We start from the raw sequence: 13,306 nt of genomic DNA, 5'->3' as shown, positions 1-13,306 counted from the left end.
CTAAGCTCTAGAGATCCAGATCCGTCGTCTTCTCTCTTTTCGATGACGTTGGCACATGGGCCGAAGCCGACCGTTAACCCTCCCCCAACGTTCGATGGCGGCGCCGACTGAGCAGGCCCGTCCAGACTGTCTTCATTAAATTGCGAGCCCACCTTTTTTTTTTTTTTTTTTTTACTTTCTTCACCAACGGTAAAAACCTAACGGTAACGTTTCTTTCTTTGGGAAAACGTACAGCCAGAAATCCTCATCGTCTTCCTCGACTTCCGCCTCCTCCTCAGATCAGGCTACGCCGGCCACAACGGCGGCGAGCGCCTCGAATTCTTTCAACAACAGCACGATGGTATACGAGGGCGTGTCGGAAGCGAGCGGTGCGGCAACCAGACATGCAGTCACGGGGTTGGTCGGCATCGGCGCGGCAGTTTGGCAGATGTGGCAGCTCTCCTAAACTCGTCGCACTGTCTGCTTACGTACTATTATTACTCCCATGGCAAGCAACGGTACCTTTTAGTTTAGGATTAGTTTTATTTTCATTTTTATTTTTGGTGACCCGAGAATCATCATATAGTCGGCAATCGATGGTACAAACCCAGCGCGACCCGAGAAGACCCACCTCCCCCAAACTGCGGAGATTTGAAGTTTGGAGATTTGAACTTGCGCTTTTTTCCGGTAGAGGGATTGAGCACAACCCACGCGACTACTAATGGAGTGAGTATAGGATTAGTTTTATTTAGGCGTGATTAGCGGCGGATTTACATTCCCACGCACACCTATCTATACATTTTACACGGGGCCCAAATTGGGCGGGACTCGGTTTCGGATCATTCAATTCGGACCCACAGGTTAAGAAATGATGAGGCGTGAATCGAGAACAAGATCACCGCCATGGCCAGCACGGATCTGGCCACATTGACAAAAGATCAGACCAGCCTTAATCGGATCATGATGTTGTCATTATCAGCAGCTACACAGCGGTTGGTGGGGGTGGGGGATTCTTTATTAGGAGACGAGTTCTGTTTCTGCTCCATTCTCGGTTTTCTTTTTTTATGGAAAATTTGTTCTGGGTGGGGGGAGATTCTTTTTAGAATGTAGCCAGCATCATTTGGTGCCAAATATTTATAGAAACGCTATTTGATTAGTATAATATCTATTTGATTGGAGAATATGAACGTTTGATTTGGTCAGACATGGGCAAAGTTGTCCGATCATTTTGCCCTCCGGTATGAGACTTTTCATGTGGTCCTTCCCTCGAAGAATCTCATAATCAGCGGTCGAACTATGTTTATCCAAGTGCCCACGTTAGTACGTGCCACGCGAGAATTATTGAATGGCCTATGGGTTACGAAACAGGTTAGGACGTGCCATGCATGTTGCTTTGTATCAAGAGTTATTATATTTCCTAATGGCTGATAATGCGAGCTTGTCTGGATTGGATCTAGATCTGAAGTACATTCAAAGGTCGGTGATCATTTTACTTTGCCGGAAGTGGCTGCGTGATTCGTGAGGTCGAAGGATATGACCAATTTTGGATTGGATGTATCGCGTGTAACATGACTTTTAAAAAAAATTCCCAAGAAAAAAAAAAGATAATCTATGAAAAAAGTTGTGAACTTACTGTATTGATGCTAATTTAATCATAAACTTTTCAACTTGACCAATCTAATCCCAAACATTTCAATAATTTGTCAATAGAGTCATTTCAACCAATTTTAGTCAAAATTACTAATATGGGACACTAAAATTTATATGGCACAACGAAAACCAACATGGATAATTTTTTATAATTTTTTTGAAAATTATAATCTTCTTTTTTTTTTTCTTTTCCTCTTGCTTGTTGCCAATACTTGGCGACAGCCAATGACCAACCACAAGCAAGGGTTACCCTCGCCGGATCTAGCCGAGGGGTGACTGGTGAAGGCACCCTTCATTGGCAGCCTAACTGAGATGGGCCCCAAACAAAAAGGAAAAGAAAAGGAAAAGAAAATGATCAAAAAATTGCAAAACTGTCCAAAACTAGAAGTGCCACGTTACAAAAATAAACGAACGAAAATTATTTTCATTGTCTATGAAAATATTTAGATATGAATTATTGTTCATAATGAAAAAATTCATCGACTAATTATTGTAAACAATACAAACGGTTATTTTTATTAAAATATTTTACTGATCATTTATTCTTCACCAAATAAACAGAACCATAATTTATAAAACCCGGCCATCCTGTATGGTGGTGATCAATAACTCATTTGAGGCACCAACCATATAAACTAAAGAAATTCCTAACTCTACACTATTCCCATGGAATGACACGTGAAAGCAGACGCACTGCTAGTGAAATTGACTGGACACCAGAAGCACAGAGAGAGAGAGCCCGTGAATTGAGAGAAAATATTGGTATTTTCTCGTGAATTGATGGTTTCGTGTCTTGACAGGAAGCGTGGTTTGCAATTTGCATGCACATGGCTTTGCTTGTTCCCTTCCGTCCCACGTTTTTGCATGCGGTGGGCGAGCGAGCTTGTCCGTTAGCTTCTCTCGATCCGGTGCACGATAGGGATCGCACATGGCTTGTGATCAGGACGACCACGAGTCGAGCGTGCTTCTCTTTTCCTCTCTCTTTCTCTCTCTCTCTCTCTCTCAGAAGGTAACAGTACAAAGGACGCATGTTTTGACTTCCGAACGTTGTCCTAAGAAACCTCGTATCCTTTCTTCTTTTTCCTCTTTGCTCTTTTCCCCTTGGAAGCAAGTCCATCGATGAAAAGTAGGCCGTTGTTTATGTTTCTTTGAATAAGCTTCACTCCGTCAAAAGGAATTTATATACATATTTGCTGAAGTAAGTAGTTGAAGATCGGGTCAACCAAAGGGTGCTTTTTCAAGGCTTCTTTCCTTGAAAGCATAGGAGGTTGAATAATTCCATTCGATTTAATAGTATTAGTAATGCCAACACGTCCTGCACTTTGTGTCAATGGATGAGGTTATTGGACTGACTTGGGTCAGCGATGACATCTCAACATATTCTATATATTATCCATTCGGATGAGATCCTCCTGCACGTATTTTGACCGCTTTAAAGGGGCCCCAAAAAAAGGCCACGTTTCGCATAATTCACCTTAAAAAAATTGTGGCGGGCGTGCTGTTCATCGGTTGACCTTGGATGACAGTTCTATTACGACCCGTAAAGCAACGAAATAGTTCTGTTGACTGACAAATTTGTAAATCCGCTTCCTTTTGCTAAATTCGGTTTTTATCGTTTTCTGTCTAATTCTTCCTTTTGGAGTTATGACGGAGCATGATTATTGTAACATTGAAGGGACAAGGACCGTCGTGACTATTTTGCGTCAGTAGGGTGGCTAATCATTTCGGGTTTGTTTGAATAAGCCCGGCCCAACCATTGCTCCGTCAGCCTAGCTAACATAGATCTTTTGACATGAGGCTTGGATTGGAGGCCGAGCCTCAATTCATTTCAATTACAAGCTGCATTTTCCCCCGCTTTTCATTGAAAGAAATTTTCTCCAATCTTGTATTTGATGGACGGCTTACAAGTAATTATGAACATTGCACCACGTGTAAACTTAGCAAAAATGTGTAACGCACCTATGAAAAGACTGAATCCAGGATGAAGGGAAGCGTGATCCTTTTGAGTTATATTTATTCCCTCCATCTTTGGTCGGAGAAAGTTTCCTCCAATCGGTCTTTTAATTGCTGGCTTACGAATATGTATATTACCTATGTTATGCCATGCTTTTCTCCTCTGACCAATTTTCAGATTGATATGTTGCGAACACGATTATCACTCGCGTTTATTTTTGGGCCATGTTTTCCGTCATCCTTGACTGAATGAAACTTCTCCCAACCAGAACTTCTGATTGCCAGATTACAAATATCCACATCTTCCAACCGGGGATGGAGAGGAAAATATACAATTTTTTTTCAAGTTAAGTTTTCATATAAACAATATTTATAACTTATAACTCGACAATCATAGGCATGAGTGGGAGGAGTCTCCCCCAATCGAGGATGTACAAAAGAATTAAACTTTCTCCTAATATAAAATGAATCCATTTCCACTCTAGCAAATATATAATCTCCTCGTAACGTCATAGTTTGCATTTACAACTTTCAAAGGCAATTGAAGCAACCTGCCATGTTGTATCAAACATTTCAAAAAATACTTTCTAACATTATAGCATGTCGAAATTATATTTATCAAAAATAATGATAGATATGTGAATCTCATGGAGCTGGCTTAGCTTAGTGTTTTTGGAACAGACTTGTGTGTGCACATTAAACACATGACATACATTCAATTCCTTTTAGCACCAAGCACAAACAAGTTTTCTGTTTGAGTTGTGTCCATCCAAATTTTGGGTAGCGCCTAACTAGCTCAACTGGATATTGAACGGGCTCGAAATTTACTTACTTAAGATGAGAAACATTAAGAGCTCCTAACTAAATGAATAAGAAAAGGAATCATATAATGTACATTGGCAAAGTATCCAAAGAGCTTCTTCACTAAAAGCCTATTCAAATTAAGTTTAACAAAGACGGCCAAACACCGAACCGAAAAAGTTACCAACACTAAACGGACTTTAAGGGCTAAGACACGTGGACTTCCATATTATATAATATAGTCTATGGATGGATAACCTTCAAGATATAAAAAGGAGCTTATCAGCAGCCACCAAATTTGCTACGAGGACATAAGCCATTCACTTTTTCTTTGGATTTGAGAAGACGCACATGGCATATTTTCCATGTATCAGATAATGACTACAAACCCTTTTCCCTATTCCCCTTCGTCAGGTCAATTATCCACCACAAAGTTCAATATTTACACACATTAAGTAATCGAAAAGATATAAAGTTGGAAGATGGACGTACCCTTTCTACTATAGCAAGAGATAGAAAGGGATTCATTGCCCGCCTATCCGACGTAAAAATCTTTCATTGACACGTCCACCATTTCTCCCTTTGCTTTTTTCGTAAGTAAATCTCCAAAAGCAAAATCTTCGGAGCAGAGGAGGCAAAGAAGAGAAAGGTACGTGAACCCATTTCTATCCGAACGACCCTTTACACGACAGAAAACATGCGATTCAAAAACTACGTACTCGTGCTTTGTCAGACTGCCAAAGAACCACCGATGCCCAGTAGTCTCGTTTCCAGATTTGTATATGTTGACTCGTCGTTGGTTCCAATTACTTTACACGTTGAATTCCCGTCACTTATCAGGACTTTGATCAGCTTCTTTTGGCATGGACAAAAGTGCGATGGGAAACTCCGTGATCTCACTCGGATTAGTCAGATTTTGGTGGGTACTATCTGTACGGTTTCTGAAGCATGTGAAGTTGAAAGCACCCTTCTTCGTCGCTAATGTTGCGCAACCAATCACCAAGTCTGATGACAAATACCGGTTTTATCGTCGTCTGAAAAATATCGATGTTAGTTAGCACACATGCTTGTGCACGTCATTGTGCAGGGTCAGCCGGCGATGAAGACCACTTGTGTAAAGTTTTCTTCACATTGGCCGCATTATCCTCTAATCGGATAATCATGTTCATTTAATAACTAAAAGATGCATATGCTGCCGTGCATAAAAGCTGCCCGCAAGTTGGATAAGAGTCTTCAAAGGTGGTTTGCACATGCACATGTTGCATGTAGAGATTGGCCTGGCCACATCGATGAACAGTGTCATCCGACATGCAACGTAAGCCTTTGAGCTTTCTTTCTTTTTCTTTCCTTTTCTTCCCCCTTTCTTGCGAGTATCCTCAGGGATGAAAACGAAGAAAAAAAGAAAGGGAGGAAAAATACAACTTATGACGCAACATAATCACTTAACAAATCCCTTTAACAGTAAAGCAAAAAAAAGTGGGATTGTCTGTTTGTCTGGCCAGCTCAAAGTGCTGGTAAGTTGAGCAGACTTTTTGCATGGAAGGCACGTTGAGAGGTCCTCGAGTTCTCTGCATATGTCATATAACTTTTGCATGGTCAACTTCTTACACGACGGACACTGTGGAGCGGCTGTTCTTATCCCAGTCTTCTTTGTGCTTTTTTCTCAGCTGCTTTTACTCTTTATGAAAGACAAAGATGAGCGCTGCGTACGCGCTGTCAGTCGCTGCATTAACCCAACCGTTCATGCTTATCTTGAGATTAGGAATACCTTCACGAGGTCAAATGGGAAGAAGGGAAGAAGGGAGAGGAAGAAGAGAATTCACTCACGTAGTCAAACGCTGATTCACTACGTGGATTTTCTTGACAACCATGAATAAAGCATGTATCTTACGGATTTGTTATGAGATATCTCAATGGTTGTATAGGTTTGAAAAGACGCGTGCTGAAAATGACTGAACTAGATGTAAGAGATTGTTTGCACTTAACTTTGTGCTTTTCTAAATCATTAATTGGAGGAAATACCATCTAACTAATTTGTGAGATTTTGTGAGACCACTGCCAATTGTTCTAAAAGCTTAAGCTATAAGATGAAGGTGTTATTTATTATTTAAATATTCTAACACTCCTTATCACGCTTAATCCAGTCTTTTATCTAGTACTAAGCATGGAAATTTAATTGGGGATGCAAATAGGGGCCTGGAAGATTTGAACTCAGAACCTCATAACTCTGATAACATGTGAGATTTTGTGAGACAACTACCAACTGTTTTAAAAGCTTAAGCTGTTAGATGAAGGTGTGGTTTATTATTTAAATATTCTAACATAATTATTTTCATTAGGTGAATGATAGACATAAACCTCTCCAAGATTATATTTAGCTCCACACAGGATTAGAGGAAACTCCTCACAAGCAGCTTTTTGATTGGTGAGTTCCAAATATATCACATCTTGTAATTAGTGGATTATGAATATGGGCACTACCTACTTATAAACTTAACCAAAAAGGGTGGTGATCATATTTGTAATCCATCAATCAAGAATCTTGTCGGAAAAAGGCTTTTCCAACTATGAATTGACGAACATATTGCGCTATTTAGCTTAAAATACATTCAATGGTGCCCTTATCCGTAAACACCAATTAAAAGCCACCTTCTTAAATGAGAAAAACATGGACCTAAATACCAACAAAGTGTTGACATTGATGGGTGCAAGTTTACTTCTCTTCTCTGTAGTTTCGGGTTCAAGTTTATTTAGAAACACTTCAAAATTAAAATTCGGAATAAACGAGACACTAATGTGAGAAGTGCGCCTTTACGATCATTTGGAGAGACGAGCTAGTCGATGTGTGCAAAAGCTGGCAAAAACACCATCCGACCCACTATGCCAAAAAGAGGCACAATATTTCACATGAATAGTCTTAAAATTCTATATGAAAATTAGATGAATTACCGCCTTTGCTCATGCGGGCATCAAGACCACTCGCAGAATGGTTTTCTTCCCCTTGGAGATAATAGAGAAATCCGAAATTCAAAAAACAAAAACAAAAGAAGAGGAGGAGAGATAGAGAAGAGAGGAAATGTTGTCAGAAGTGGGATTTGAACCCACGCCCTCTTTCGAGGACCAGAACTTGAGTCTGGCGCCTTAGACCACTCGGCCATCCTGACGGTACGACCTTGATTTCCCCATCAATTTATTTAAATGGTTTGAAGACCAACCGCGCATCTTCAATAAAGAGAAAATGATTGCGAACGCTAAGAGTGGACAGCTAGACGTGCCATGCTCTCCAGCATACCTCCCACATTTTAATGGCTTGCACCATCATGTACCCCACTAACGCCAGATATTTGGAATTCATCATACGAAATCCAGTACAATATGAATTGACATATTCCAATAGATGGTTGGTCCTCATACTAAGGCGATCAAGCAATGAATGCTAATCACGCAAGTCCGAAGTTTCCACGAAAAATAGAGTACATCCATCAATTTGAAAAGGAGCAGGAAGGTGCATGACTTTAGAATTATAATTATGTACGGGAATCGATTACGTGCCGCGGTCCGGATGCGTCGGCCTCGATCCTTTAGCGAGACGCAATTTCTCTCTGTGGGCGGGTCCTACAAATTCCTGAGTGCAATTCCACGCCCCATGGTAAGAACCTGGCGCAAAATGACAAAACCTATTGGGCCCAAGCCCACGTAGCTCCTTACCTTTCTCGTCTATAAAGATTTCTAGCATATAATCTTTTTTTTCTTTTTGCGTAAAATTTGAGAAAAAAAATGAATCTTTGAGTACGATTAATATAAGAGACGGAGGGTGGAGGAGAAATTAGAAAGGTTTTGAATCTGGGTGAACCTTCAATGAACAATGCATTTGTGAATCACATTAGAAAATATACATATTTTCGTGCAACTGTAAAATATACAAATGCAATTTCATTAATTTCTATATAATTCCAAATCAAGAAAGACCGATATATCACTAGAGTAATATAGGTAAACATGCTATTAGCACTTACACTCAATTTTGCCCTTACCTACCATGCAAAGTCACCTACCTTACCCCCACTATTATGCGGGTGGGGAGCAAAAGATCAACAACACAACTAAGATCAAATTTGTAATATGAAAAGCTAACTGACGTTTCTCAGGGTTGGGGATACACCGGGGGACCTATACTTGTTGTCTAATACTTTTCGTTCGAGGAACATGTGCATCTTTTCTAAATTAAAAGACGAGAAATATAATAAAAATGAAAAAAAAAAAAAAAAGCATAGAAAGGAGTAATTATTGCGTATTATTGAAAAAGAAATATGGAAAGTGCATAATGATTTCGGGGGCCGGCGGTGGACGCGGATCTGGGGGTTGGAAATGATGATGAAGTGTCCTTTTGGGTTCTCCCAATAGCCAATCACGATTCGACGGGTGGCGCCGCCTGAAGCGGTGCTCCCACCGTCCCACGAGCTATCTCGATCGTCGATCCATGATGGGACACTTTGCAAGATTTGGTAGTTGCCTTGCTACCTCTTATTATTTTTCTTAACGAAAAGAAAAAGTACAAGGTGAGAAAACAAAAGTCCATGCAAATAACTCTTAGTCTTAAATTGAGGTATATCTATAAGAATTTTAAAAAAAAAAATTATGATCCAATTTGTCAACACGTAATGTCTTTCTATCTTGACAATCCGCTTTCAATATCCCATCATTTTAATATGCATTTCGTTGGTCGGTTTATCCACTTATATTAGAATCAGATTCCTTTAACCCAAAAATCAAAAGAAAACGAAGAAAAATGAGGAAAAGTTATCTGAACCATCATGCAAAAGTCACAGATTCCCACACATGCATGGCATTCAGGACACGCGAACGGATTTAGGTGGCGCGACAATTCGAAGTCTTCAGCTCAATCCGGGCCTTGAAAAAAAGGGCTAAACAACTAAAGAGATTCTTGCGGGGAGGATTGAGTTTAGCCCTCCATGTCGTAATTTGATTGATCTGATGTTGATTAGATGATTCAATCGAGGAGAGGTGGTGCAATCGGGCGCCAGAAGAAAGGAATTTGAACGCAAGCAAAGAGGCCATATTTCCAAAGTGCCTACGCTTTTGATCGCGACCGAATCGGATGCAAACTGTCTACTTGATGTCTTCTTGATTTTGCCACTTTCCCAATGTCATCGACGGAGAAGAAGAAGGAGAAGAAGAAAGAGAAGAGAAGAAAAAATTTAAGAGAGAAAAAGAGAATTTCTCGGCTGCTTTTGGGACAAGGAAAGTGACGGATGGTTGGATCTGACAAAATCTTTTCTTTGCCCTTGCCTCCTCTACCAAAAGCTTCGACATGGTTCTTGCTCATCTTACTTGGAAAAAGTTAAATGTTCATGATAAAAGTGTCACGTAAAGGATTAGGCGTAAGTGTGCAATTATTATCTAAAGCTGTGGACTTTAGTGATGATAAATTTCATCTAGGCGAATGGAAAGATGAGTTTCGGTTTCAGCCGACGAGCGACACTTGCATCAAATCCATACTAGATAATTTTTTTCATTTTATCATTCAAGAACAGATAAAAATTCGCCATTGACACCACGTCGCACTGGTGGCCCAATTGACAAGGCTCCCATGATCGCTGCGAGGAAGAGAGGAGTTCGAATCCCGTTGTCTTAAGTGTGATGTCGGGGTTCCCTTAAGTTTTCTCCGATAGAAATAAAGAAAATCGAAACTTTCACAGAATATAAAGAGATAACACATAAAGTCCATATATAATGTCTCGAAAATTCGAATGACATTTGAAATTTAACAAGAAAGCGAAGAGCTTTATTCAGTCAAAATAGAGGAGCCCTAAATCAATAAAGATGAACGATAATCTCATAAACTAATGGAATTGCAAAAGTGGGGCGGTCGGGAAAGGTATCCAGGAAACTACAAGGCATGCAAAGACCCATGTTTGTAGGCAAAAGGACACAACTTAGAAAACCTTAAATTCATGCCTTATTTTTTTTTTTGGGTAAACAAAATTCATGCACTTTCGTCAACACTTGGTCAAATGTTCCATTCCAAAAAAATAAAAAATCAAAATGGGGTCTTCTGCCATCTTCCATCTATCTCAATGCCAGCACACCGAAAAATTTGACCACAGTAAGAGAGAAAATAAATGAATTACCACGTCACTTGTCATTACACAACCGGAAACACCAAACTACCAAATTGTACTCTCGCCCTCTCTCTATTTTGTATTTATAGATGCCCCACATGAACCTTTGCTGATACAAAACTCCTAAACACATCTCTCCCTTCTCTCTCTCTCTACATCTCACTTCTGTGTTTCTTGGGTCTTTGGATCCCTTTGCAAGAGATTCAAGGCCTCTTCTTTTACGGGTGAAAACTCCTGGTTCAATCCCCATCCTTCTCCTCTTCACAACTCCTCCGATCTCATTGACAGTTTCTGTCAGCATTCCAGCTCTCATTCTGATTTCCGTTGCTCTTCTTATCTCCAACATCATCAACCTCGCAAGACACGGTCTTCCAAACGAACATTAACCAAATAATCTCATATCCCAACCATTGAACCCCAGATGCATCCTGTCCTCTGTCCTCGGCCATCATCCCGGTCTTCCATTTGCGTCTACATTGGCCTCATTCTGCTTCATTTATGTAGAGGTGAGTAGACCTCATTGCGCGGTCTCTTCATTTCAGTGCAGGCTTTTTTTCATCTTTGTCTATGCAGCATCGACATTTTATGGCTAAGTTAGATGGAATGTAACCTTTGTGGTGCTGTATGTACAGGCATATCAGGGGCTACATTCACTCTAATCAACCGGTGCGACTTCACGGTGTGGCCGGGCGTTCTGGCCAATGCGGGCAGCGCTGCATTGGGCAGCACCGGATTCGAGCTCCCTACCGGCGCCTCGCGCTCCTTCCAAGCTCCCCCGACCTGGTCCGGCCGGTTCTGGGGCCGAACCAGCTGCAACTTCGACCCCTCGACCGGCCAGGGTAGCTGTGCCACCGCGGACTGCGGCTCCAACCAAGTGGAGTGCAACGGGGCCGGGGCGGCCCCACCAGCTACCCTCGCCGAGTTCACAATCCAGTCAGGTGGCGCACAGGACTTCTACGACGTCAGCCTGGTCGACGGGTACAACTTGCCCATGCTCGTGGATGTGAGTGGTGGGTCCGGCGCATGCCTTTCCACCGGGTGCCTGACGGACTTGAACCGGCAGTGCCCAGCCGAGCTGCGGGACGGGTCGGGCCAGGGCTGCAAGAGCGCCTGCGAGGCATTCGGGAGCCCCGAGTACTGCTGCAGCGGCGCATATGGCTCGCCGGACACTTGCAAGCCGTCGGTTTATTCGCAGATGTTCAAGGCCGCGTGCCCGAGGTCATATAGCTACGCATACGATGATAAGACGAGTACATTTACGTGCACAGCCGCAGACTACACGATCACATTCTGCCCTTCCTTATCAGCAAGGTAGGCAGTTAACAGCCAATTCTTAGTCTGATTATTCTCAAAACTAATTTGCTTGTGATTACTACTGTACTAAATCGATTTATCGTCATCACTATTTCAGATCAGATTATTGAATTGAGCCGAAAGACGTTATTTAAATTGCAAGATACGATTATTCCATGTTACTTTTGCTTCCATACCACTTATTTTCCAGCCATACACATGATCGATTCCCTTTTGTATGCAAGAAGCTAACACGGCATATTTCTTTAGCTTGTCATGCACAAAATGGACGGCTCAGATAGGTCTTTGCTGTATAATATCGCATACACGTTCCAGCACATTGCTCATCGAATACTCAAATGAATTGAATAATGCTAGGCATGCTAAGTTTTCAGAAGCAATAAGTCGTGTATCGATGTTTCGGACTGCTTGACATATAGTTTGCGCATCTAAAAGGAAAGTTCAAAGATGTTTTGCTAGATTTAAATGTTTCTAAGGTCTTGAACCATGCTGATCTGCTATTCTTTCAAAAATTCCGCAGTCAAAAAGCCGCCACAGATGGATCTTCGAGTGCCGGAACGACGAGCGGAACGACGAGCGGAACCAGCTCGGGGACAACCGGTTCGAGCGAGAGTCCTCCGGACAACAACTTTCCGTGGTCCCTGGGTTTCTCCATCGGACACTCGAGCGGCACCCTCCAATCTCGTTGCGATTGGACGTGGCTCATCTCTCTTGTCGTCTCTCTATTTCTCTGTTTTCTACATTCGTAATTACTCTCGACACGACACACTGTTCCCCACACACAAGTTTCCAGTCACACCCTTAGATAGAGGCCGATATTCGAGGCGACTTCGTGTACATATTCGAGCGCATTTGTCGGGAATGGTAATACAAATTGTTATATTCAATCATTTGTTTTCGCCCGTTCGGCACGACTTACACTTTCAGCGATCTGTAAGTAAGGAATTACGGAAAGTAAAGAGCCTCGTGGAGGGAGGAATATGGTTCTTGAGAACGATACAAAAAAGGGCTATTCTGTATCATTCAAAGGCGGTCACTCTGCTGTGAATCTGAAGAAATTTTGTATGAGTGAGGGCCACGGCCGTAAAGAAGAGCACTTTGCTGTAATTGCAAGCCTCTTGTCACTCCTTGTTTTCGTCCCAAGACAAAAGAAATGAATGAATTGAAGACAAAAAAAGTGAACCAGTTTAGACTGATATTTGCCAGCCACTTGGGAGTGAAACGATCGCCACAAGTGGGGAGAGGCACTTATGCAACTATCAAAACGGACAAGAATCGGATGAATCTAATCTTTGAGAATCAAATCTCTTTTATTTGCTTGGGAAGAAGTGGCTCGCTTTGTTTCGTTCCAAAGAAAGTGACACAAATAGCTTCTGAGTTTTAGCCTAATATACAATATCAATTCTAAATTTTTAATACGTTCATTTTAGCCCTATACGCAATATCTTCCCTAAACTATTTTAATT

The 13,306-nt window shown here is 41.5% G+C and overlaps 1 protein-coding gene and 1 non-coding gene across 2 annotated transcripts; one reads left to right on the top strand and one right to left on the bottom strand.

Moving 5' to 3' along the window:
* Positions 1 to 7,463: 7,463 nt before the first annotated feature.
* Positions 7,464 to 7,547, bottom strand: TRNAL-CAA. Its single transcript has one exon. It is a non-coding gene; the product is annotated as a tRNA-Leu (tRNA).
* A 3,109-nt stretch (positions 7,548 to 10,656) lies between these two features.
* On the top strand, positions 10,657 to 12,862 carry LOC104456660 (thaumatin-like protein 1). Its single transcript, XM_010071511.3, has 3 exons — positions 10,657 to 11,032; positions 11,159 to 11,837; positions 12,361 to 12,862. Exons 1-3 carry the CDS (start codon positions 10,948 to 10,950, stop codon positions 12,587 to 12,589), a joined length of 993 nt encoding a protein of 330 aa, XP_010069813.2. The 5' UTR covers positions 10,657 to 10,947; the 3' UTR covers positions 12,590 to 12,862.
* The last annotated feature ends 444 nt before the right edge of the window (positions 12,863 to 13,306 follow it).

The sequence above is a fragment of the Eucalyptus grandis genome, chromosome 6 (assembly GCF_016545825.1).
Source record: "Eucalyptus grandis isolate ANBG69807.140 chromosome 6, ASM1654582v1, whole genome shotgun sequence".
NCBI lineage: Eukaryota > Viridiplantae > Streptophyta > Magnoliopsida > Myrtales > Myrtaceae > Eucalyptus > Eucalyptus grandis.
Note: the sequence above shows the minus strand (reverse complement) of the source record. Positions and strands in the feature narration are given on the sequence as shown.